The sequence below is a fragment of the Monodelphis domestica genome, chromosome 5, assembly GCF_027887165.1.
Source record: "Monodelphis domestica isolate mMonDom1 chromosome 5, mMonDom1.pri, whole genome shotgun sequence".
NCBI classification, from domain to species: Eukaryota; Metazoa; Chordata; class Mammalia; order Didelphimorphia; family Didelphidae; genus Monodelphis; species Monodelphis domestica.
In genome coordinates, this window is record NC_077231.1 from 314,403,356 (window position 1) to 314,429,885 (window position 26,530).

General features: G+C 48.9%; 1 protein-coding gene across 8 annotated transcripts in view; it reads right to left on the reverse strand.

Moving 5' to 3' along the window:
- DNAH11 (dynein axonemal heavy chain 11) overlaps nucleotides 1-26,530 on the reverse strand; it is a 272,410-nt gene that overhangs the window by 77,803 nt on the left and 168,077 nt on the right. For 7 of the 8 annotated variants that reach the window (XM_056800511.1, XM_056800512.1, XM_056800510.1 and 4 more), the window contains 8 exons: nucleotides 24,377-24,538; nucleotides 12,426-12,659; nucleotides 11,624-11,770; nucleotides 2,946-3,059; nucleotides 2,226-2,369; nucleotides 1,434-1,616; nucleotides 184-285; nucleotides 1-29 (listed from right to left, as the gene is read on the reverse strand). The exon at nucleotides 1-29 is cut by the window's left edge and continues 106 nt beyond it. In XM_056800511.1, the coding sequence (XP_056656489.1) occupies nucleotides 1-29; nucleotides 184-285; nucleotides 1,434-1,616; nucleotides 2,226-2,369; nucleotides 2,946-3,059; nucleotides 11,624-11,770; nucleotides 12,426-12,659; nucleotides 24,377-24,538 (1,115 nt within the window). Of the gene's footprint in view, nucleotides 30-183; nucleotides 286-1,433; nucleotides 1,617-2,225; nucleotides 2,370-2,945; nucleotides 3,060-11,623; nucleotides 11,771-12,425; nucleotides 12,660-12,776; nucleotides 17,448-24,376; nucleotides 24,539-26,530 lie in introns of those variants that run through there. The other variant, XM_056800516.1, reaches the window with a different exon arrangement.

Here is a 26,530-nt window from a genome sequence, read left to right on the forward strand (position 1 = left end):
GTGAGTCGGTTGAGATTATCGCCCAGGTCCTAAGGCAAGGAATCCAAATTTCCTTTTGTCACAATGCCCTGGTTCTCTCGGCATGGGTCAGAGGAGCCCCAGCCCTAGGGGGGCCCTGGAGGAAGCAGGCCCTCCCCTCTCCTCTGGTCCTTCCAAGCCCCAAGTTCTTCACCCAAGACTTACAGCAAGCTTCTTCCTGATGGCCTGGAGCTTTTCCGTGGCAGCCTCCAGCTCCATGTTGGCTTGGGCGAGGGCCTGGCGTTTGGGCTCCACGTCACAGTAGACCTGAGGAAAACCAGACCAAGAGAACCTGATGGAGGCCAAGGCAGCGATGTGAATCCCCCGAGGGGGCACCCAGTCATCACGCTGCCATCCCTGAAGCGCGTGGGCCACCCCCCCTCCCAGGAAGCCTTCCCATGGCTTCTGGGTGGTTCAGGATGCTTTCTAAAAAGGCGTCCGTCCTACTGCCTGGAGGCAGGGGAATGGATTCGATGAACTTCCCAGGAAACAGGAGTCTGGGCGGAGAGTTTGGAGAGATTTTAGAGGCCATTCAGGCCTTTTTCAGAGGAGGAAACTGAGTCTCAGCACCGCAAAGCCCAGAGCCACAGGAAGTAAGAGGCACGATCATGGATCATCCATTGTCATTCTCTGAACATTCCCTACAGCAAGTGTAATCATCTAATCGAGCTGCATTGATCCAGTGCAGGTGCTGGCCAGGCACTTGGGGATGAAAACCAAAAGGGCAGAAAAAGCCGTAGCCCTCCAGGACCTCCCCTTCTACACCAGACCCCAACGGCAGCCTAGAAAATCCAGGCACCATCGAGGGAAAGCAGCCGAGAGGGGAAGGCACTGGGCACTTGGGGACTGCCTTGGAGGGGCTTCTGGAAGGAAGCAGGAGAGGCCAAGAGGCCGAGATGAGGAGGCCCAGCATTCTGGGCAGGAAAAAGGCAAGAGGACTGGAGATGGAGCCCACAGGAGCCAGCCTTACAAAGAGCTTTGCATACCAAACAGGGAAGTTTTGGTTGGATCCTAGAGGCAAAGGAGAGTTGCTAGAATTTGAGGTCCAGAGGCCGTCCTCCTACATAATCCCATCCTCTGACACTGCCTCCTGGACCTCAGGGCTATTGAGGGACTCATCTCCCCGGGCAGCTAATGGGCTCAGGAGGCAGAGAGCCAGGAGGGGGGGATGGAGGTCCCTAATAATAAATAAGAAAAAAGACTCCTCCTCCTGCAGCATTTTGAATGTTGAAACCCACCCACTGGATACCCCGAGTACCAGTGAAGCCCCCCTCTGTAGGGGGTGCTGGGGAGATGGGCCAGACTGGCCAATGACTCCTTCCTCGGAAGAGCGGCCCCCCTTTCCTGTCCCGGCTCTTTCCTCTAGGGACTATTCCCTGGCCGGCTCCCCCTCCCCAGCTCTGTCCTGCGGCTACCTCGTAGAACTTGACGATGTTGATGACCCAAGCGCAGAGCCCGGCTGCGGCGAAAGACTTGGTGCGGATGAGGTTTGGGCTGAACTCGGGGTTCTTCAAATACTGCTCGTGAACCACTCTCAGACAGTTCTCTGGAATGTGTTCTTTGTCGTAGTTAATGAGCGCCTGCAAAAAGTCATCGACCTGCAAAGTGAAAAGCGCAGAGCCGTGAGGCCGCCACCACTGCCGAGAAAATGCCAAGATCACAAGTGAGGATTGGCTTTTAGGCGGAAAAGCATAAAAGCAGCATTGGCGAGCCTCCTTCCTCCCACTGCTCGGCTCTTTCAGGCCTTCCTGTGCCGAGTCGGCATTAGCAATGGACACTTTGAAAATCTCTCCTGCCCCACGGGACGATATTCAGGCCCGACGTGGGAGGCAGCCCCATTTGGAAGAGAAGAAAGAGCAATAATAATAATAAAAAGCCCCATGGCGTCACCTGTGTGCGCAGCGTTTCTCCAGAACAAGACATCCGTGTAATTTTCTCCTGCCTACACTTGGCAGCCCTCGTCACGTTGCACATAATGAGCAACTTTCCAAGTGACACGCGCAGGGACTCAAATAAGCCACCCAAACTGAAGAGAAGCGCCCCCTGGTCACGGGGCCTCCCCAGGACGCCCCCGCTGGAAAGGCCTGGAGTGGGAGGGTGAGGGGGGTCTCCTCTTTGGACAGAAGAGTCCCATGACGACCCGACTCTGTTTCCTGCCATATAAAGATCCCGGGGAAACAATGCGGCGTCCAGGAGGGGGCTGTTACCTTTCCCATAAAGATTTTGGCTGCTTTCCAGCTGCGGTCTTTGGGCACCCGACCCCGAGGAGCCAGCAGGACCATCACAGCTGCGGTGACGTTGGTGACGGCAAGGGGTGGATTGGGGAAGGCTTTCAGCTCCGAGAGGTTGACCTGGAGAACAAGCGAAGACCAGGGTGTGAGAGTGAAAAGCTGGAAGGTGGAGAGCATGTGTGTGCGTGTGTAAATGTGTCATGCAGGCGCTTAGTCCAAGGACAGGCCGGCCGGTAGAGATGGACTCGATATAAAGAACAACCGGAGCGCCCAGCAGGCCTGTTCCTGGGAGTTCCTGGGAGTGTTGGAGCAGGAGCTGTGGTAGAAGAAATCCCTGCCCTACCTGATGTCAAGAGTGCATGAGGGGAGTTCCTGGGAGGGAACGAGATTTGCTGAGAGCCTACCGTGTGCCAGACACCAAGCTAAATGCTCAACACACATCTTGGCTGATCCTCACGACAAGGCGTGGAGGGAGGTGCTCAGAGGATGCCCATTTTACAGAAGATAAATCACAAAGCTACGAAGGGTCTGCAGTGAGCCTGGCACTCTGATCTTCTTGGGCACGACCCAGAATGCCGTCTGCCTGTCCCTGCACCCTTCTAGATGGCCTCAGAGCTCCGAGGCTTTACCAGAGCTCCACTACCCCGACTCTCATGGCCTTTCAGGACTCCTTCGAGGGCACCAGCTGCCATTTACCCTGTTGAGCGTATCCAGGGCATCGGCGGCTGCCACGAGGGCGGGCTCAGCTTTGGCGAGGTCAGCCTCACACTCTCTCTGCTTCTGGAATACTTCTGCCTGGATTGCAGCGACCTGATGGTAAAGACAAAATACACACAGCCGTGAACACCCGCTCTGCAGCTTTTTCTCAAGAAAGGCACCATTCTGAAGACAGCCACGAGGCCAGAGACAACACGACTCCATCTTTATTTGGAGCATGTGGGCAATATGGGGCGCAAACAGTGGGGGCAGGTTTGGGGACGGCAGGTGGGTGTAGAGACCTCCTTGGGGGGCAGAAGACTTTGGCTAAATATTAGCTCAAACATTTCTCAGCTGGGTGATCCTGGGTAAGTCACCTCATGGAGCTCCCACTTTCCTCATTTATAAATAGGGCTTATCACTCTTATTTTATTCACTTAAAAAGAATGTTGGGGGACTCAGTGGATGGAGAGTCAGGCCTAGAGAAGGGAGGTCTTGGGTTCAAATCTGACCTCAGACATTTCCTAGTGTATCATTAGAATCTGCTCCCCAGGACTCTAAATAAATCCCAGCATCCCATTTTGTTATCACGTTCTGTGCTTACATTTTCAAGATAAAGTTGGGTGGGTAGTTCCGCCCTTGTTCTCTGCTCCTGGGAAGGCGGCTGTGGTGGTTGGGTGAGTGCCAGGCAGGAGAACTTTACTTATGTGGTTTTACTTAGGTTGTATACTTTTGTTCTTGTATTTCTTCTACTTCAAGTGGTTACTAATAAATTTTATAAAATATGATACTTGGAGTTTGGATATTAATTTAAATTTTACACTAGCTGGGTGACCCTGGGCAAGTCATTTCACCCCCACTGCCTAGTCCTTATTGCTCTTCTGCCTTGGAACCATTACACAGTATTACTTCTAAGACAGAAGGATGTTTTGGGGAAATCACTGAAGCCCGATAGAGGTACGAGTTATTATCATGACTTGTAGCAAGAATAATAACGACGCTACTTTGGGGGCTCAAGAAGGGCACACCTAAGCTGGAATGTGCAGAAGGACCCCCAATGTCCCACATGACAAATGTCCACTAGGAGAAAACGCAGAGAGATTGAAAGAAAAATTTATATGATGCTCATCCCACGTGCTCCACCAGCATCCACACAATATCATGGGCTGAGAAGGAGGCTCCCAGCACAGCGGATGAATCCTTCGTAGTGGACTTATGGGGGCTTCTGGACAAAGGCTACATTGGTTAGGCAGGAAGGGTCGGTTCATCATTAGCATTATTGAATGGGACGTCCACATCCAGGATGAGATTGAAGATCTTTCAATAATAACAACTAACGCTTATGTAGTACTTTAAGGTCTGCAAAGAACTTTTTAGATCTTCATAACAACCATGTAGGATAAGTGCTATCATTATCCTGTTTTCCAGATGAAGAAACTGAGGCACGTTAAGATTATGTGACTTGTCCAGGTTTATATAGAGAATATCTCAGGCAGGATTTGACCGTAGCTCTCCCAGATTCTCAATTCAGCCTGACACCTTGTTGCCCCTAATAGTAGAGCTTTAGTGTCTTTCATACTTACTTTTATCTATGGCCCAGAGATTTGTGAAGCCTCGAACGCCCAACCAATCTCAGGTTCTCACTACAGCCTGTCTTAACAAATCCACGAAGCCCTAACACCGGACGGATGAGTCTCACCTCCAACTCCTCAGCCTGGCGTTTCAGGCTCTCTGCCATCTGCCTCCAAGGCGACTTTCCTGCCTTTTTCAGGAAGATCCTTTCACCATTCTTTCTCTGGACTCTGCTGAATGACTGTCGCTCTGGGATAGCCCATGGCAGAAGACCCAGGATGGTAAGGACTTCCCCGGCCCAGTCCCTTCCTTTGGATTATTCTCAATCTCTACCCTTTTCCTTGCCTTACTCTCTGGGGGCTGTCCTCAAGGCAGAGGAGCCCCAGAGATGTGCCCCGGCTCAGGGAGGCGATCTCTCTTGCCCTGAGTCACACAGAGGTGGAGGTAGGAGCGAACCCAGATCTTCTCTGCTCCAAGTCACTTCACTAGGTCAGGCTAGCTTTCCTACATGTGGCTGTGTAGTATGTATTCATGAGTTACGGTCTCATCCTCTTACTAGAATAGAACATGAACTCCTTCTGGGAATAAATTGGATCTTAGGAATTATTTTAACTTAATTTAAATATTTCATTTAGTATTAGTTAATGTATTATTATTTTTTTAAACCCTTATGTTCCATCTTAGAATCAATATTGCATATTGGTTTCAAGGCAGAAGAGTGGTAAGGACTAGGCAGTTGCACAAGTAAATCATCAGAGAATAAAGTCTATCTTTAATCTTTACATTTAAAAAATAAATGGGGGTTAAGTGACTTGTCCAGGGTCACCTAGCTAGGAAGTGTCTGAGGTCTGATTTGAACCCAAGACCTCCCATTTCTAGGCCTGCCTCTCAATCCATTGAGTCACTCAGCTGCCCCCTAATATATTATTTTAAGTTGGGCTGTCTTGTCCTCCTACTGGATTATTAGCTTTGGATCTTATGTAAATTTTGTGCACATCTCAGAAACTAGCACAGAGCTCTGTAAACAGCAGGTGCCTAATAAATATTTTATGAATTAACTGAAATTGTGTCATAGGAGATAAACAAACAGGATATGGAGCCAGCAAAGGAAAAAAGTAAAAACAACAAGCAATTATTAGGCACCTACTCTATGCCTGGCACTAAGCTAAGCCCTCTGGGGGGTTCAAAGAAAGGCAAACCTCAGTTCCTGCCCTCCAAGAGCTCTGCTCTGAAGGGCAAGACAACAAACTGGGTAAATGCAGAGTGTGAGTAAGAACGGATCTCCTGGGGAAGGGGGGAGAGGAGGATGGAACTAAGTGGAGGCTGCCATTTTGCTGGCAGAAATGGGCAATCTCTGGGAGGGAGCCTGCCCAAATAGAACGGCTGTGAGCGGGTGGCCCAGTAGCCCTTGGCTGACACTTCCTGTGGATAGTCATGGCCCTCGGAAAGGGAGGTCAAAAATGTCCACAAAATCACCTTCTTTTCTATGGATTTGCCACAAAGCAGGTTTAACTCTCCCCTAAGATTAGACTCGGCTCACAACAAATTATGTTGTCGACTGCATCTTTATTAGCATTAATTACCTTTGCCCTGGTTAACCGTACTGTGTCCTTTCCAAGTGCGACTGTTAACTGGGTGGCTGGGTGTCCCCCACCCCGGGGCATCCCCACTCACACTGCCAGAGGACCCACAGACACACACACACCAGGGGACAGGGCTTCCAAATCGCCAACATCTGGCAGTAACAGAAGACTGCTGGGATTCTGTGAAGGTTTTTATTCTATAAAATGATAAACAAAAATCTGTCCGGGTTCAAAAATCAAGGCATTAGTACTTTTTAAAAAGAGACTCTATAAGTATATGTGGAAGGTCTGCAACCTGATTTCTAGACATTGTCTTGTTTGATCCTCATTGTATCCCTTGGAGGTCGATGCTATTCAACCCATTTTACAGATGGGGCTAACTAAGGCCAATGACTTGCCCAGGAGTCATACAGTAAGTGGCACAAACAAGACCCGAATCAAAACCTTCCAGACTCCCATGTTGCCTCAAATGTTGCAGGTGGCTGCTGGGGCTCCCTTTGCCACTGGAATTATATAGAATCTCTTTTGGGCATTTAAAGTCTTTCCTGGGCTGGCTCTGGTCTGAATTTCCAGCCTCCGATCACATCGTTCCCCATCGTGCATGCCATGTTCTAGCCTGACTGGGCTCCTTTCGATTCCTCTTTGAAGCTTCAGCCCAAGTGCTACTTCCTCCAAGTATGCCCGTCTGATGCCACCAGGTGCCAAGGCTATATTTAGTTAGGATCACACACAACTATGGCAGAAGTGCTGGGCAGCGGATGTTTGTTAACTCTGAATGACACCCTAATCAAAGGAAATGAAGTCAGCTCCCCCAGATAAAGGGGGAAAGGCTGGCACCATCCTTGGAAAGGGAATTTGTCCTTAATGAGGGAGAGAAGCTTTGCAAGAATGTAGCAGGGGTCAATGGGCTCCCTTGGGAGGCAGGAAGCTGCCCTGACTGGAGGTCTGTAAGCCAAGGCTGGAGGACTGCTCATTGGCTCCACTAGCATCGCTGCTTTCAGAGCAGGGAGGAACATTAGGACTGAAGTAATGCAGTGGCTCCATTTTACTGATGATGAAACTGATGCTTAGAGAAATCCCGTGACTTGTCCCAAGATTCTGGGTGACAGAGAATTTAACCCAGATCCTCTGACTCTAAATCCAGGGCTTCTCTTAATGTATAGAGTGGACGAGATGTTATTTCCTGTGCTTTTCAGATGTGAATACAACTTCCTATTATCCATTTATTGGTTAGGAGCCAATTGTGTCTACATCCTGGGAGCTGGGGCTTTCCCTGCTGCAGAATAACTCCACATTCCTGTCCTTTCTCCCACTGTCTTCTGATGCAGGACCATCTCCGATTGTTGGCCCGATGGCAGAAAAATAGTAAGAGCCACTGAAATACAGCTGAAATGTCCAGCTGTGCATGAGAACTCCTGGGAAGGAACACAGGAAGTGACCTCTTCCGGAGAAGCGCAATCCACAAAACTAGGGGCACCCACTAGAAGGAGGGCTTGCCTTGGGCAGCCTCACTGGGCTGGGGGTGGCCGTCAGAATTCAAATCCCAACAACACGGCAGAGCCCCAAATATTTTCCCACATTTTTGGACAGCTAAGTCGGTGGTCACATACAAGGCGTAGGTAGGGAAACACATGCACATCCACACGCAGTGAGGAAGTGACAGAATCTGATGGTGACGATGAGACACTTAATTAATGAGCATTTCTTAAGCATTTATTCTCTTCCAGGCTCTCTGTGAGATTGAGGGTACAAAGAAAAGCTATAAAACAAGGGTCTGTTATTTTTGATTTTTAAAAATTCTGATTTCTAATGACTAGTTCCATATACAAAAAAGAACCAAAAAGAGAAAGAAGGAAGGAAAGAAAGAAAGAAAGAAAGAAAGAAAGAAAGAAAGAAAGAAAGAAAGAAAGAAAGAAAGAAAGAAAGAAAGAAAGAAAGAAAGAAAGAAAGAAAGAAAGAAAAAAGGACAATTACACATGAAACTCAGAACTCTGCAGAGAGCTTCATCTCTCACTTAAGTTTAAAACAGATTCAACACGGAACTTTCACAGCTATACTCCTTGTCTGTGTTTCTCTCTAGACATCTTCCTATTTTCCTCTGTGCAGTTAAAGACAATAACAATACTTCCATGATTCTCTTTTCTTTCTTTCTTTCTTTCTTTTTTTTTTGGCTAGTCAATCACTAGCTCTTCTCTCCTTTATACTCCCCCCCCAAAAAAACCCATAAATCTTTGGAGCAAATGTGCGTAAATAAGTAAAAGAAATATCTGTGGTGGCCACATCTGAAGATCTGGATCTTGATCCACACTGCAGCCATCACCTGTCTCTGGCAGGAGGTAAATAGCACAGTAACGTGTTAAATCGTGGGTCCTCTGTGGGCATCAGTCATTCCTCTGATCAAGGTTCTTAAGTCCTTCAGAGTTGTTTTTCTGTACAAAGTTACTCTCCTAGCAAGTTACTGATTCTAAAGACTGTCCTGGTTCCATTCTCTTCACACTGTATCAGTTCATATATATCTTCTCAGGTTTTCCTGAAACCATCTCTTAAGGTGCAACAATATTCCACTACATTCATGTACCATAATTTGTTCAGCCACCCTCCAATTCTGGGTACCTCCTTGGTTCATTGCCACTACAAAAATTGCTTCTGAAATATTTGTTGCCACGCTGTCTTTTCCTCTTCTTTTCCCTCTCTAGGTTTGAATTAGTGGTGGTATTGCTGGCTCAAAGGGCACATATTGTTTAAGAACTTTGGGGGTATAATTCCAAATTGCTTTCCTGAATGGTTGGACAACACACTGACGTGCCTGTTTTCCTCCAGCCCCTCCAACAATTGTCATTTTCATTTTTTGCCAACTTGGCCAATCCAATAGATATAAGGTATGATCTTGTCTGAATTTCTCTAATTATCAGGGGAAAATGGAACAGTTGTCTTCCTTTAATAAGTGCCTATTCATCCCTTTGATCCTTTATCTTTTGGGGAAATTACTCAAATGAATAAACAAGTTAATTAATATTTATTAAACAAATGCTATTTGTCAGGGCCCAGGCTAAATGCTGGAGCTACAGAGACAAAAGTAATGTTTGCAGAGGAGATTAATTTCTATCGGGGAGACAACATGCCCACAGAAATTTGTGCAAAATGCATCTAGAATAAATACAAAGTTACTTGGGAAGACAAGAAGGCAAAGTCCTCCTGTCCATGCCCTCAGCAGACACAGATGTACACACACACACACACACACACACAAACACGGCCACATAGCTTTTACAGTTACTAAGCATTTTACCTATATTCACTTTTTTAGTTTTCACAATAAATAATCTTGTGAAGCAAAAAAACAACTACTACTACTACCACTACTACCACTACTACTACTACTACTATTACTACTACTACTACTACTACTACTACTACTACTACTACTACTACTGTTGCTGCTATTACTACTACTTCTACTATTGCTGCTGCTGCTAGCTAACATGAATATCATCCTTGCCAAGTGCCAAGCACTATGTGAAGCACTGTACAATGATCATCTCATTTGATCCCTATAACCAGCTTGAGAGGTAGGTGCTATTATTATCCACAGGTTACATTTGAAGAAACTGAGTCGAACAGAAGTGAAGTGACTTGCTCAGGGTCACACAGCTCCTACGTGTCTATGATCAGATTTGAGCTTAAAGCTTCCTGACTCCAAGCCATCTTCAATCCTGACAGAATGTGGGGATTCCAAGGAAGGCTGGGTCACCATACTAGCTTTGAGGTTTCCTGAAGGTGAGCCAGCCCTCTCTCCTCCAGATGTGGCCATGTGTGTGGGACCCTGTGCCGGTGGCATGAAGCTCTTGAGCCTAGAGGAGCCTCCTGGAAGAGATCTCCATCTACTCCAAAGAGCTTCGCCTCATCCTCCACACAGGAAAGACTGAGTGGATGCAGAATGCCTCTGCCCAGATGATGGCGTACCTTTGGATGCCAGACGCGACAGACAGAGGCTTGGGCCCAGAGTCCAATGAGATCACAATGCTGCCTTCAAAAGCAAAACTAAAGGCCAGGACCTCTGAGTAGTGGTGATGACCCTCCTCGGTCCCCAACGGCATACGTTCCTCAGGTGGGGGAGAACGGGAGGACTGGGGGCAGAGAACGCCGTCTGGTGCCACCAGTCACGGTCTCTGTGTCTCCTCTGGGGAGGGGTGAGATGTGGTGTCAGAAAATCATTGGGTTGGGAAAACAAAAGTCGAATGAATCCACGAGGTTCCATTTTATTCCACTGAAACATTTCTGATTTATTTTTAAATGTGAAAAGAGTCATTAAAAGGAATTCTTTCTCGCTTGTGGCACTCTGTGTGCGTGAATAAGGCAATAAGCCTCCAGGTACGCATGTGTTCTGTTCTCTTTCCATTTGGAAAACATGCCTGAGCTTTCTGGCATGGAAACATCTTTGGTCCCTGGCGAAGACGACTTCTTTCCTCCAGAACTCGATACGGCATCGTTGAACCAGATCAAGTAAAGCTTCTACTGATGGTTTACAGAGTACTTCCTGTGTGTGATCTCAGATGATTCTCCCAACAACCCTGGGAGATAGGCTATCCATCATCATCTCCTTTTTACAGAGGAGGACACCGAGGCTGAGGTAAGAGACTTTTCCCAGGATCCTGTAGCTTTGAAGAATTGAGGCACCAAGGAGGCAGCATGGACTCTGAGTCAGGTAGACCCAAGTTCGAAGGCTGTGTGGTCTTGGGTAATTCCATGAATCTTTCCCAGTCTTGAGTTCCCTAATCTATAAAATGTAGATTAAAATAGCTCCTGCTTGTCCAGGTGGGTGGGAGAATCAAATGAGAGAAGCAGTGTAAAGTGCTTTAGGAACCTCAAACAACTTCATAAATTATTATCGTCTTCTCAGCTGTCTCTGAGTTCAGAGCACTGACCACCATGCATCACAGCCTTCCCTTCCAGATGGCTGCTCTGCCAAAGTCTAAAAGAAAACAGCTCCCACCTTTCAGACTCAGCATCGGGGGAATGTCTAGGTCTGGCCAGCCCAGGACCTTTCGGACTCTCCAAGGAACTCCAGAGCCCCTCATAAGAGGCAGAGCAGGCAAAGACTCCCACCAAGCCTGGACCCCAGTGGGGGCATCGGAGCCCATCTTGCCAGGCAGCAGGATGGACTTGGTTAACCACTGAGCCGTTCCATTTGCCTGCTGGCCCCCAGACCTTTGCAGCCCTCCACAGCGACTCCTTGACCTTTACTGTATCACCCACAGGCCTGCCGTTCAAGGGCTGCGTCCATTATTTGCCTGAATGAGCTCAGTATTTATTGTTCTTTCATACTATTAAAGGAGCTAAAAGGCTGCGAAAATGCATAATGTGGAGAAAGGTCAAGCGGTAATCACGGTGCTCTGAGGCAGCCTCTTCCCTGGGTAAGGAGCCTGCTGCTCCCTGGGGAGGAAGGAGCTCCAAAAGGCCCCCTACCAGGTGGATTTGGGGCTAAATATAGGCTGGCCTTCCAGGCCCGGCAATGAGACTGACCTTTTGCTCCTCGCCATCAGCGGTGGCCCTTTCCTGGCTCACTCTGTCCGTCTGCAGGCCGATCTTGGCAATCAGAGCCTCTGCGTCCTGACTTCGCAGCTGGAGCTCTCCTTCCTGAGAAGCCAGCTTGCCTTTTAGGGCTGCTACCTGAAGGGGGGAGAGAAGGTGGCCTTGTTATTGGGGCGCAGGCTGGGCTGCAGGGCAAGGACTCTGGGATGGGAGAAGCAAAGGGTTGCCTCCACAGGAAACCCCCCTGGGCAGACTGCCTTCTCCTTCCCCTTCATCCACTTTGTGCCTGTCTGCAAACAGAGGCCAGCTCTGGTTTTATCTGGCCTCTAGACCATGCCATGTACCAGGCCACTTCCTCTCCCAACGCTTCTTTATGGGTTGGCTCCTCTGGGGAGAACGTGGGCTCTTGGGAGGGCAGGGACCTTCTGACATGTTTGTATGTGGACTGTGGGAGCCCAGGGTGCACAAAGGGCTTAGAAATGATGGACTGTTTATTCCATCCGTCCATTCATCTACGCTGACTCCTCCCTGGTCCTCGTTACCCCCAGGATGGCCCCATTGCTCCCAGAGGGTCCCTCCAACCTGCCCTTGCTAGGGACGCCTCTTCCCCAATTTGCCCTGCACTTGGGGGCATTGGGGCTTCCTGGGTTGTCCGGGGTTCTGAGCTCACTTCCTGGGCCAGTTCAGAGGTCATAAAGGGAAACATCTTATTGAATCAAAGAATTCTTCCCGAGATGGACACCCTTAGAACACCCACGTGGATGCTTCCCCCATGAAGCCCGCCAAGTCGTACCTGGGTTGCCGCGGTCTCGAGCTTCTGGATGCCGTTGGCCAGGTGCTCCTTCCTCTGGGCTACTGCCTGCTGTTTCTTCTTCAGCAGTGTCTTGTACAAAGAGATCTGCTCCAGGAAGCTCTTGGGGGTGGTGTAGTTGTATCTCCTCTCGTTCTGGTAGTAGCGGCCACTCAGCTCATTCACACTGGTGTGCGCAAAGGCCATGAAGGCGCTCACAGAATCCTGGATTCTGTGCTGCAAAGACAAGAAGGATCTTGAGGGGTTTCGGTGGAGGGAAGGAAGGGCGAAGCAGCTGGGATTTCAGCCAGGCACCTGAGGTCTGAGCTGGACAGAATTTGAGGGAGCTCATACCTTTACTTGACTGGAACTGAGACCCTCAGAAGTCAAGTGACTTGGCCAGGGTCATACACCAGCAAACAGCAACATCCAGACTACTGCAAGTTTAGTTGTGAGCTTCAAAGATCAGATTTAACTCAGAAATGACATTTACAAGGTCCTTTAGTGTTGGCAAAGCATTCCTGGCTATCTCACTTGAACCTCATAACAATAAGAGAAGTGCTCTTACTGTCTCATCCTCCCTCCTTTATAGGTGAGGAAACAGGAGGTATAGGAAGGAAGTGACTTGCTTAAGGTCACAGATACTAAGTGACACAAGGCAGAATTTGAACCCATGTTCCCTGCCTCCTGGTCTTCCATTCTATTCTCCTGGGGTGGTGATGGACAGGAATATAAATTAGGCATTAATCAATCAACAAATACTTCTCATTCTGTCTTTATCCAGTGCCAGGCAATGCTCAGTGATGAGGATCCAAAGGAGAGCAAGGAGTTTCTGCCCTCCAGGGGATGGACAACATGTGGCCTGGTGGTACAGTGGATGGCACCCTGCCCTCAGAGCCAGGAAACTCTAGGCTTGAATTGGGGCTGCAACACTTGCCAGCTGTATGAACTGAGTCTCAGTTTTCTCCTCTGTACAATGGGAAGAATGATCTCGGTGGTGTGTGGGTAGGCTGAGGCAATGTTTGCAGCCAATGAGCTCGTCATCTACAGAGCCAGCGCATGCCAGGCTTTCCGGGCAGTTTCTGGGGGGCCGAAAGGAAAGCTCCTCCATCCCAGCAGGGCAATGATGGCCGCCCAGAAGCAGCCACAGAAACAGGAAACGCTTTGGAAACCTTCCAAGCGGGCCAGGAACTCTGACTCCCAAGCTGCCCCTAACCCTGGCAGCTGCCGAGGAGTGCCCGTCGGAGTCCTGGGCAGCCTCGGGCCTATTTGAACCTCCCTAGGAGTCAGGGGCAAGATCTGAACCCGAGTCAACCCCCGCTCCGTAGACAGGACCGCGTTTGTTGGTTGGCTTTGATCCTGCCTTCCTGAACACACAGCCAGCTTGGAAAGGCTTCCAAGGCCCCGTGGGCCCTTCTCAGCCACCTTGTCGGGAGAAGAGCGGCACAAACGGAAAAGGCAAGGGCTTGGCCAGGAGGCCAGGCAGCGGGCAGGCGGGCTAGAACAGGTGCCCAGCCTTCTCCAGAGCCAGGCCCCGGTCGAAATGCGCATTTCCTCCCAGCTTCCATTTAAATACAAATCCAGCGGATCGGCCCAAAGGTCTAAGCCTGAGGGTGAAGTCCAGCTATTCAGAGCCGGGGAGCGCCCCTCCCCCTCACCACTTCCCCAGAGCAGCCCCTCCGAGGCAGCGGCGCGGCGGGCCTTCATTTGTCCTCGGTGACTTCTGAAGTAGTTAACTTTGTAATTTGTGGAGTCACATCTTCCTCCTTTTAATGGTTATTTATGGCGTTCTGTGCAAGATGAACCCGGCTCAATTAATCAAGGGAAGCCTAAAAATCAATTAATATGAATTAAATGAGCTACACCAACTCGGAGCAAAGTCACACATAATTTACCAAAGCGCTGTCAATAACGCTTCGGCATCTCGGGCAAGACTGCGCACGAGTGGCTGGCGATGCAGTTAAACGCTTCCACCCGGCCCCATTAATATTGCCGCCAGAAGACCGCCGCGGCCGGGCCCAGGGGCAGGCGGGGAGGCTCCCCTTTCTAACCGGCCTTTTTCCCACTCTGTGTGTGTGTGTGCGTGCGCGCGTGTGACATTAAAAAAGCAATCAGGGCCCCCAGGGACAATCCCAAAGCAACAGCTCGGGGAGAAGAGAAAGGGCTCTGCGCCGGGTCCTCCGCTTTGCCTCCGGGCACCCGGACACTTCGTAGCCCGCTTTCCTTTCCCTTCCTCAGCTCTCCGTCCCGGATCCCCGGCAATCCGTCCACCAATGTCGGTTAAGCCCTGAAAAGCCCACCTGTGCCGCGAGGCTAAAGACTCGGGCCGCAAGGAGACGGGGCTCAGCGCCGTAGAGCCCCGCTCGCACTCCGCAGCCCCCCCAGTTAATTTGAAACGCTGCTTCCAGCCGAGGGAGGGCGCGGCTCATTTGCAAACATTGTTTCCAGCTGAATTGGAGCCACTTCCTCGGGAAGCTCCCGCCAAGGGGCAAAGGCGGTCGGGCCCAGCCCGGAGCCAGACGAGAGGGTTTGGCGCCCCGCGGAAGGCATTTCTTAACAACAGTTTCATTTGTAAATCGGACCGTAGAAGTGGCTTCCGGAGCTCTGGAAGTGGCCCGAGACAAGCGGCCCCGCGGGAGTGAAATGACTATTGTTAGGAGGCCCAGCACGAGGGGAGCGGCAGCAGCTGGCCCGGGGTCCGAGCTGCCAGAGCAGCCTCTAATCGGCCACCAGGCTGAGCAGCCCTGGCCGCTGATTGGTCTTCCCAGCATTCTCCATTTGTCACTTTCTCTTATGATAAGGTCAGCGGTGACAGCGCTTCCTGACATTAGCAGCTGTGCCTTTTAAAAGGGGCATTGTGGGACTACTAATTGCAGTAATTTCATTAGCATAAATTATTTATTCTGCCATTCATTTATTTCCTTTTTGGGAGGGGGCGGCAGGCTGGAAGTGGAAGGGCTGGTAATGGGACCCTCTATCCCCCTCCCCCCAGCCTAGTCCCCCTCGGGTATCTTGCTAGGGCTCCGCGGACTGGTAGCTTTGTATTCCTTTGGCATCCTACGGCTGGGAAACGGAAAGCGAAAGCAGACGACTGCCATCTCCTGCCCCAGCTCCAGCCTGCCCGCCGGGAGCCCAGAAGCCCAGATTCCGGGAGCTGGGAGAGAATCACGCATCAAGTTCAGCCCCGACTAGAACCGAAAAGCCCGCTGGGACATCCTGGACAAGTGGCTGCCGGAAGGCTTCCCTCCAGGCCCAGAAAGGGCCCATTTCGCTTTCGGAATCCCAGGAGCTCCATCCGAGGCTCTGGTTACCAAAACGTCGGCCCATGGCTAGGCTGCTGCTGACGATGACTAGTATGATTGTTGTGGTTACTGTTCCTGTGCTCAGTGCTCCAATTCCATGAGGACTAATACCGCTGTTGGGAGGAGCCTGATTGCTCTCCACATGATGACTCCTGTTATTTGGGGGTCCGGTTTCCTGGGGTGCTTAATCTAACGCCAGCATTGTTTTCTTCCTCCAGCAGAAGCAGCACCTACCTCAGGGTGGCTGGGTTGGGTAGTGGATAGTGCCTGGCCTGGAGTCAGGAAGAGTCATCTTCTGGAGTCCATATGTAGCCCTGCTCCAGACTCAGCTAGATTAGGAGACAGGTGGCCCTGGGCAAGTCACTTCACCCTGTGTGCTTCAGTTTCCTCACCTGGAAAATGGGCTGGAGAAGAAAATGGCCAAGAACCAGGGTCTTTGCCAAGAAAACCCCCAATGGGGTCATGGAGAGTCAGATGTGGCTCAAATGGCTGGACAATCAAAACCCTGGAGGGCTCATAGGAAGACCTAATCCATCCAGCATGACATAAAGCTGGAAAAGCCAGCTCTGCTCCCTCATCCACCTTCAAGAGTGACTGAGGCCGCTGGGGCCCCACAGTCCATCTTCCCAGAGGTCACATCTTCTTGCCTCCCATGTGCAACAGCCACTCCACTAGCACATGCTGCCTCTCTTAATATCACTCAAATCAACGTTGAGATGAGCTAAGAGGGAGGAAAACAGGGCGGAAAGGGCACAGGACCTAGAATCAAGATGAAACCCTGCCCCTCCATCTATGAGCTCAGGGGCAACCTCTCCAAGCCTCAGTTTCCCCGTTTAGAAGATGGAGTGGTCACATTCACACAGATGGGGGTATGTGGCAAAAGAGACAAACATACGATTGATCCCATGGGTTGATGGGGATGTCAACTGTAAGCGATCACTCTGGTGCAAATACTAATCACATGGAAATAGGTCTTGATCAATGACACATGTAAAACCCAGTGGAATTGTGTGTCAACTATGGGAGGAGGGGGGGGGAAGAACATGAATCATGTGACCATGGAAAAATATTCTAATTCAATTAATTAAATAAAAAATGAAAAAAAAACCTTAGAAGTGCTAATGAGCTGTTGTGAAGTTATTTTCTATATTTCTTGTTCTCTCAAGATCATAGGGACATAAAACAGAGGAGGAAAGACAAGAGAAGCCCTAGAATCCAAACCTCTCATTTTAGAAGGGAGGAAGCCATGGGATCTAGGATTTTATTTCCTTCATTTTATAGATGAGTATAGAAAATGAGGTGACCAGGTCAAATCTTGCCTAAGACACTTACTCACTGTGTGGCCTTGAGCAAGCCCTTTGCCTCCGTTTCCTCTTTTGTAAAATGGGATTATGATAGCATCTACCTCTCAGGGTTGATTGTGAGGACTGAATGAGATCATATTGGTAAAGCATTTTGCAAACCTTGAATGGGTATTATTGCCTTGAGTTCCTTGGGCCTTTTCCTTCAGCTTATTCTCTGTTCTTTGACCTGTCTGGATGACTCCTTGAGATTTTCTCGGAATGCTTCCCCCTACTTTGGAATGGCTTTTTTCATAGGACAAAAATCTACACTGGACCAAGACTTCCCATGCCTCTAACCCTAGCTGCATTTTTTACCACATAGTAGGACTGCAAATCTGAAAAAGTGAGACTTCAGAAGCCTCCTGGCCCAAGCTCATTTTACAGATGATAACTCAGAGGATGAGGAAGTGAAGTGACTTGGTAAATAGCAGAGATGGGATTTGAACTCAGGTCCCTGGATTTGAAATCCTGTGTTTTTTGCTCCCTTCTTCCTCTATTCCCCAGCCCCCAAGCCCTTCTTTGTCCTTTGCTTGCACCATGACTGCCTAAATTCTTCATCAGATCTGCTGGGAGAGCTTATGCCAACCCATCCTGAGATAAATGCCTGGGGACAGCCGAGAGTTAAACCATTCTGGACATTTTGCCAACTGTTGTTTGTTTCAATGCCTGATAAGAGAAGAACCAGTAGAAATGTTTGTGAGCGGGAGCCATCCCCCATTTCTGGGGGGTGTTGGGGGGGGCTCAGGAATTGGAAATGACACCCACGTCCTTCTGGGAGGTGGGGGCTGGGGGAGGGGTTACCTGTCCAAATCCGTCACATTCACTTCTAAGGGGGAGGAGCTCTGAATTCAGAAATGGGGAAATGGCCCAGAATTCCCTTCTTAAAGGTTGGAAGAATAACTAAGAAAGTGAGTGAGTGGTTCTTTTGTAACCAACTCTATTTCAGACCCTGCAGAAAGGCAGGGAGCCCATTTTCAAAGGACACTGACATGCCACTACCACTCTCTGGAGGCCAGGTTTTTGGGACCCAAACTGAGGGAGCCCGAAGGTCAGTGGGAGGAGCTGGCCGCGGAAATGGAGTCCTCCAGTGGGCTTGTTTAGAGCCTGCCAGCTCAGTTCTACTGTTGTTTTATAGCCATCCCTCTGCCCTCAGATACCTACAGGAGGCATCCCAGCACCTCTGGAAAAGCTCAGCCCTGATGATGTTGAGGGAGAGAGCTTGGCTGGCTTCAGCTGGTGCAAGTCTCTCCTCATCCAGCAGATGTCAACAGCTACTGGCAGATGAAGCCTCTGCCGCCAAGAGCTGCTTGCAAAGGCCCCAAGGTCTCTGGTACAATCTACTCTGCCCACTCTTGGGGGACAGGAGCAGCAAAGCTCTCTAAAACAAGCTTTATTGTGTTTTTTTAATCATCCCCCAAATGCTATTAGAGCTATTCTTGAAAGAAAACTGTCTGTCTCGGTCTTTTTCCCTCTGTCTCTGTCTCTCCTTTCTCCCTCTCTCCCAGTCTCTTCCTCTCTCCCACCTTCTATTTTCCTCCCCTCCCCTTCTTTCATCAGTAACTCCAGGAAGACAATTTCTTTTCCTTTATCGTTCTTACCCTCTAAAATTACGATAAAAATATCAAAATTGAGAGGTTTTTTTTGGGTCACAGTCAGATCATACATTCTCTCTCTCTCTTTCTCCCCCCTCCCCTCTCCCTTTCTGTCTCCCTCCCTCCTCCCCTCTCTCTGTCTCCCTCTCTCTCTCCTCACTGTCCTTTCCTCCCTCCCTCTCTCTTTCTCTCTGTCTCTGTCTCTGTCTCTCCCTCCTTCTCTCTCTCTCTCTCCCCCTCTCTCTCTCCTCACTGTCCTTTCCTATCTCCCTCTCTCTTTCTCTGTCTCTGTCTCTCTCCCTCTCTATCTCTGTTTCTCACTCCTTCTCTCTCTCTCTCTCTCTTTCTCTCCCTCTCTCCCTCTCTCTCTCCTCACTGTCCTTTCCTATCTCCCTCTCTCTTTCTCTGTCTCTGTCTCTCTCCCTCTCTATCTCTGTTTCTCACTCCTTCTCTCTCTCTCTCTCTTTCTCTCCCTCTCTCCCTCTCTCTCTCCTCACTGTCCTTTCCTATCTCCCTTTCTCTTTCTCTGTCTCTGTCTCTCTCCCTCTCTATCTCTGTTTCTCACCCCTTCTCTCTCTCTCTCTCTCTCTCTCTCTCTCTCTCTCTCTCTCTCTCTGTTTCTCACCCCTTCTCTCTCTCTCTCTCTCTCTCTCTCTCTCTCTCTCTCTCTCTCTCTCTCTCTCTCTCTCTCTCTCCCTCTCTCTCTCTCCTTGCTGTCCTTTCCTCCCTCCCTCCCTCTCTCTTTCTCTGTCTCTTTTTTTTCCTCCTCTTCTCACTCTCTTCCCACCTTCCCTTCTCTCTCCTGCCTATTCCTCCCCCTTTTAGAAAGTGTAAATAAATTAAAAGATAGTAACAATCATTGGCGTCTTTATGTTCTTTAAGATTAAAAAGTGCTTCACAGAAACATGGAATCTGCGAATCAGAGGGGATCATGGCAGGCAACAACCCTGTAACCTATATGTGAAAGGATCTCTGCTCCTGTACTAGAAAATGGATCATTCTGCTTCTGCTGGAAGACCTTCCAGTAGGGGGCACTCCCATGAGGCAGCACATTCTACTGCAACACGGCTCTCATCCTTTGGAAGATTTCCTGGGCATCCAATATAAACCAGATGGTTCCTTTCAGTTTCTCCCCCTGGATGGTCCTGCCCTCTGAGGCCAAACGGAGAAAAGCTAATCCCTGCCCCAAATGAAAATCCTTCAAACATTCAATGACACCCACCAAGTCACCTCTTCTCTAGGCTGAAAATGCCCAATTCTTCCAGTAAATACTTGGAGCAATACTTTTTGAGGAAGGATGAGGGAAATGAGGCTGAGAGTGTGCTTTCCTCTGGAGCCACACAGCTAGTGAGTGCCAAAGCAAGGACTAGAACCCAAGTCTTCCCAATCCTTCCAAGTGCTTTGCTTCTCCCTCTATGGCAGGTTCCCTTCCTTGTGCTCTCCCTTGAAGTCTACTCTTCCACCCTCTTCCCAATTCCTGGAACCAAGGGCACAGAATGGTTGATTGCACGGCTGCTTCGCCCTTACCACTCAATCTTTTCCCTTTATAATTTCAGGCAGCCCATTAATCCCACTCATTTTCCCATCCTTGTTGTCATCTACCTACTTCCAGATTTAGGAACTGGACAATGGCTTTGGCCCCTAGCTGATGGTTTTATTTGGACCTCTTCTGCTATCATCTTCAGACACACTCCTCTTCAAGGTTGTTGCCCCTCTCACATCTCGACTGTCCAATTCTCCAGACTCTTCAACCCCACCCAACATTCCCCACCTCATTCTAGCCATAAATCTACATTGTTTTTTGGTACCTAACACCCACCATTTGGGAAAACAATGGTGCTTCTTCCCAATCAGGAATTTTGAGATTCCCCATTGTGACCACAACCCTCAGATGTTCACATCTCTCTCATGTCCACCTCTTACACTATTACACTCTTACACATTTCTCAATCCCTTGTAATTCCACTAATGAATCTCCCCTACTTTCTGACATATCGTCTCCATGTAGCCTTGACTTCCACTGTCTGCCACTGGCTATTATCCTGGAAGCCCCTGCCTTCCTGATTTCACATCATTCCTAATCTGTGAAACCCCAAGTGTCTGATTGGTGGGTTCATCTTCCCGAGCTGATGAACATCATTGATAAAAACAAAAGATGGAACTCAGCTGGACTCAGTTTATACATTTACAAAAAGAGGCAGTTGGGCCTATAACCTTGTTGGTGAAGCCTTGGCACTGGGTACAAAGAGCACTCAGGAGCTGCCTCATTCCCTCTCTTCCCAGCAAGCACTTTCTCCCTCTTTCCAGTAACCCAAGGCCCAAAGACACCTTGAATGTGTCCTCTGGTCACTTGAACAGGGAAAAGGTTCACCAACCCTGCCCTAAAAGATGACTCCTTGGCCCATTTCTAATATCTCATTCAACTCTAAAATGGTGGTCCTCATTTCTGAGGGACTTATGAGCTATCCACATCGAGAAAGAACTGTGGGAGCGGAAACATAGAAGAAAAACAATTGCTTGATCACATGGGTCCATGGGGATCTGATTGGGGATATAGACTCTAAGCAATCACCTTGGTGCAAACATCAATAATATGGAAATAGGTCTAGATCAATGACACAAGTAAAATCAAGTGGAATTGTGCATTGGATACAAGGGGGGAGGGAAAGAATATGAATCATGGAACCATGGAAAAATGTTCTAAATTAATTAATTAAATATTTTTTTCCATTAAGAAAATGGTGGTCCTCTAATCTTTCTTCCCCGTAAATTTATGTTGTCTAACCTTGACCAAGCCTTCATCATGCCTGGCTGATTTAGTCACAGAATGATTGGCTCTTGGGCTAGCCCTGGAAGGAATTTTATCTCAGTGGGCCTCCTCATTTTACAGGAGGGATTTACCAGGTTCCATTTTACAGTGCTCTACACAGCTGTTCTAAGCTCCTTCTCTCTTCCATTTTCTTCTCTTACCCCATCCTCCCATGCTTTCACCTAGTGACTGAGCTTCTGGTTTCACTGAGAAGATTGAGGTCTTCCCATAGGAATGCCATCAGTAACCCACTTTTTACTCCTTAATACTTCTTATTTTTGCTACCACACTCTGCCCTTCCCTTCAGTCTCCCAGAAGCAGCTCCTCCTTGCTGAAGCTAAGTGGATTACTTGTGCCCCTGGCCCCACTCTTTATTGCTTCAGGCTCTGCCACTTACTTTCTGTGGGACCTTAAACAAATGACTACCCCTCTCAGAGTCCCAACTTCCAGATCTGGGCTCCAGCACTCCTCCCTTCCTCATTATTGAGCCAATAGACTCTTTGCTGTCTGCCTAGGACCATGCCCAGTTTTTTGCCCATCTCCCAATGTTCTGCCTTTATTTACTCTTCTTTCCCCTCCAAGATACTTTCTCATCTTCCTAATCCCATCTAGGTCCTATACCTCAAAAACCAGCCAAACAAAGCAGCAATAAAACCTGTCAGTGACCAAAGCCTGCGATCTTCCCTTACCCCTCAGGCCTTTACACTCTGGAGTCCTCTCCCACTTCCCAAGGTTTCCTTGACCTCCCCATCCTCAGAGTCTCCTGGTCTGCTCTTCCTCACTAACATTATAGACCAGCCCCTCCTGCTAGACTCTTGGTTAAAGCACGGCAGACACTCTTGCCTTCCTCTCTCACGGATCCTTCTCCCTCTCTTTTGTAACTCCTGGACCTTGTCTTGGCTTTCTAAGGCATCTCCCTTCTCTTGACCCAAGACATCTTGGAGAAGCCATTCAGGCCCACTGTTTCCGCCATTCTTCCAGACTGAGGACTTCACCCTCCCTATGCCCTGAGCCTCAGATGTGCAACTCCAACTGCCCAGGGCCATTTCCCCCTATGAGTTCTTCCAGGACCCAGAGTCACTATGCCTCAGTTTCCCCACCTTTCTCTCAAAAGCTGATCTTCTATGTGACTTTGCTATTTGTGTCAGGACTCTTGCCATTTACCCAGTGCCTCATGCCAGAGCTCTTTCAGCTTCAGATGTTGGACTCTTTTCTCTCCCTCACTTCTCATAGCTGGTAAATGGGCAGCCTCTATTTCCCCAATATCTCTTTTATTCATTTTGTTCTCTCTGTGAGGCAGCAGGTCTAAAGTGAGCCTTAGACAGGAATCGAGAGAAGTCTGCGTGCAATTCCTGCCACCAACTCTTATTAGCTGGGTGATAACCATGGGCGAATAACTCGGTTTTCTGAGCCGTAGTTTTGACTTCCATAAAACGGGGGGGCTTTTGGCATCTAGCCGACAGCACTGTTAGAAGGGTGAAATGACACAGTGTAGAGAAAGCCCTCAGCAAGTCTGGAAGAATCATGTAAATGTTGGCTATTATTACCATTCCAAGGGACCCAAGCCCTCCTGGTCATCTTCCTGGGCTTTCACAATAGCCTCCAATGGCAAGCCTTCTTTCCTCTCTTTTCTTGTGCTTTTAACTGATCCTTCATATTCCTACCTGGCTAATAGGTCAAATACTCACATGTGGTTCCATCTCTCCTATGCCTCAGACCCTTCTGTGGCTCCCTAGTACCTCCTGGCTCAAATTGTAACACCTCAACCTTGTGTTCTAACTCTCCCTATTCTAGGGCCACCTCACCTTTCCACACACATCTCATCCTTCTGCCTCCAACCAGTCATTCATTTGACCATCGAGGATTTAGTAAGCACTTTCCATGGGCTACATCATCTAGGCTGAAGGCCAAATATGCGAGGAAAGGCAAGATCATTCCCTGCCCTCGAGGCTCTCACGATGGATCTGGAAGACTCTCCTCTGTTCCACGTGCCCAGCCTTGGTCTATAAATGGACCCGGATTTCCGACCTCATTGGCAAGGAAGGCTCTGAATAGACACAACAGCCCCATGCGTAAGGACTGCTCACTGCACCAGCCTATCCAGGACTCTGTGCTTCTCTAGTCGGCTCCCCAGGCACACCAAGGGCTATTTCTGGATGTGCCATCTCCCTTGTCTACACCAGAAACTCCCCTGGACCAGAGGGTCATGCCTCAGCCCAAGCCGGGGCCTCCCCAGGGGCCTGCCATGGTCACAGCTTTATCAGAGGCCCTGAAACGGGAGTTTGCCCGACATCGTCCAGGGTGATGCCAGGAAGGGACAAAGAGGAGGCCCCTCTTCCTCTGCTTTCTTTGGCTCAGAAGTTTCTCCCCGACTTAGGACAAAACTGGGGAGAATCACCCCTGGCCCCCCAGCCGAGCCTGGGGAAAATCTCTGGAGAGCCTGGCTGGAAGCTTGTCTGCCTGTCGTTTTGCCTCTATTTTGTCTTGGCTTCTCCAAGAACTTGGGGATCAGAGCTCCTGAGGAGTCCGGGAGGACCTGGACACTGGGCTCCGGCCCTCCGTCTCAGAGAAAGATGGGGAGGATGGAGGGCCTTTCTTGCGCCCCCCCCCCCCCCCTCAGGATCAGTGCTGCTCTTTGCTCTGGGCACTGGCTCTAAGGCTTCCGGAGGAGTCCTGCCACAAGAGTTTTGATCACTGTTAGAATACAAACTAGCATTAAAAGGAAATCCTCTGGGGAGGGGGTAGATGGCTGCTGCTTTCAAAAAGGGATCCGTCCTTGCAGGATTTTGAGTGTGTGTGTGTGCGCGTGCGTGCGCATGTGTATGCACGTGTGTGTCTGTGTGTGCACACGTGTGTGTTTGTGTGTGTCTATATACACACACGTGTCTGAGAAGCTCCAATGGCTCACCTCAATTCCTGGGATTTCTTCAATGAACCGTCGGCTGACAGACAGCAGGGCTTCCTGGGGCCATTCGTGGAACCAGTCGATAGCCGTACAGTTGACCAAAGCTGGGAACTTTCGAGATCTCACTCTCAGAGTGTGACCAACGGGAGAGAAGCACAGAATAACCTGGAGAGAGATGGGAGATGGGAGACCATCAGGGGAGGCGGCCGGAGGCACAAGAAGGACTTTCCATTCCATTGGTGGAAAGGAGGAAGGGCTGGAGCATGGCAAGAAGCCACCCAAGTGGTCCTCCATAATGAAATGTTGCTTCATCTGATGAAGATGACTTCCGTTAAGGAACCCCTGGGAACACCAGTGCTTTGATCCAGAAATGGCTCTTTATTTTTGTAAAACCCTCACTTTCTGTCTGTGTATTGGTTCCGAGGCAGAAGAGCGCAAAGGGCTAGACTACACCATGGGGTTAAATGACTTGCCCAGGGTCACCCAGCTAGGAAGTGTCTGAGGCCAGATTTGAACCCAGCACCTCCCATCTCTGGGTCTGACTCTCCATTCACTGAGCTGCCCAGCTGCCCCCCAGATTTTGTCTTAAAATCCCTTCTCTTTTCCACATTTCCCAGGGGGGCTCCTGTTTGGAGATGTTCCCCAATCCAGAGGGAAATCACAACTGGGAATGGCCACCCACTAATGGAAAGCTCAAGGAACCAATCAGAAAGTTAGGATCATAAGTTCAGAGCAAGAAGGGACCTTCAGGAGGAGCCAGTCATTTCAATATGAAACTATTCACTCTGTGCTGAGGATGTTGAACTTTTCCTCTTGCCTTCAAGTCCTGGGCTCTAGTTGCAATTCTGCCTTTGCCCCGGACTACCTATGTGACTGTGGACCAGTCACTTCACTTCTCTCCCCCACTCAGCTTCTAATAATAAAATATATTTTTTTAAATAAAATGTAATCATTCATTTATAACAAATGAATGTAATGATGTAAAATAATAAATGTAAGAATTAGAAATGTAATGAATATGTAAATAAAACATAAGAGTTAAATTATATCAAAGTATCATGGCTGTAGTGGTGTAAGAGCCTTCAGGAGTCATGGAGGTCCAACTCTCTCATTTTATAGATGAGGAAAATGATGCTCAGGGACTTGACCACAGTCCCACAGGAAGTAGACAACAGAGATGTGATTTGAATTCAGGGCTTCTGATTCAAGAACAAGTATTTCCAGTGGACCTTGACTCTAGGGTGTCCCTTCCCATCTTATAGGTGACTATGATACGATGATCGGAGGTGCCAGGAAACCTCATTTTACAGAAGAGGGCAGTAAAGCAACCTGCCCAAGGTCACTCGGTGGCAGGGCTGCTTGGGATTTGAACACAGGACCTCTGCTTCCAAATTAGAGCTTTTTCCACACTTTGGAGTCAGGTTGCGCCACATTTCTCCCCCTCTGGGCCTTTTTTCTCTAGCATATTCCTAAAGTAATGAGGACTTCTGTTTAAACACTCTCCCACTGGGACAGAATCTATCTAGATATATGTGTGCACACAGATCATTTCTGTCTTCAAGTGTGAAGAACAATGAATATTTTCTGTAAGGTAAATCACAAGGATTTACTGATTATTAGTGATAACGAGAGCTTACATTTCAATTACCCTTAAAACTTTGAGAAGTGCGCTACACAGGTTATTATCTCATTGGAGTCTCTCAACAAACCTGAGGAGCAGGTGCTATAATTGTCCCCATTTACTGAGGGGGAAACTGAGGCTCAGAGGTGAAATGACTTGACCACATCTCTCATGAATGTCTGAGGCAAGGTTTGGACACAAGTTTTCCTCATTCCAAGGCCATTAGTCTGGCCAGTGTCTTTGTATCCTAAGAAAGTTCATTGATGAAGATAGAAAGGGTTTACAGATCAGGTGGTGGATTCAGTCACAGAGCTAGACACATGTGCCCTCAGAGGGCATCCAGGGCTAACCAGATTCAGGACCTTGGACAGTGTATTGACCACAATAGGTATTCAACCAAGTGGCATAAGCTCTGAATTTCTAGTAGGAGAACTTGAATTTAGATTCGGATGGTGTGACCCTGGATAAGTAGTCCTGTAGGACTCAGTTTCTTCATATGCAACATGAAGGGGATTACACTAGAGGTTTTTACAATC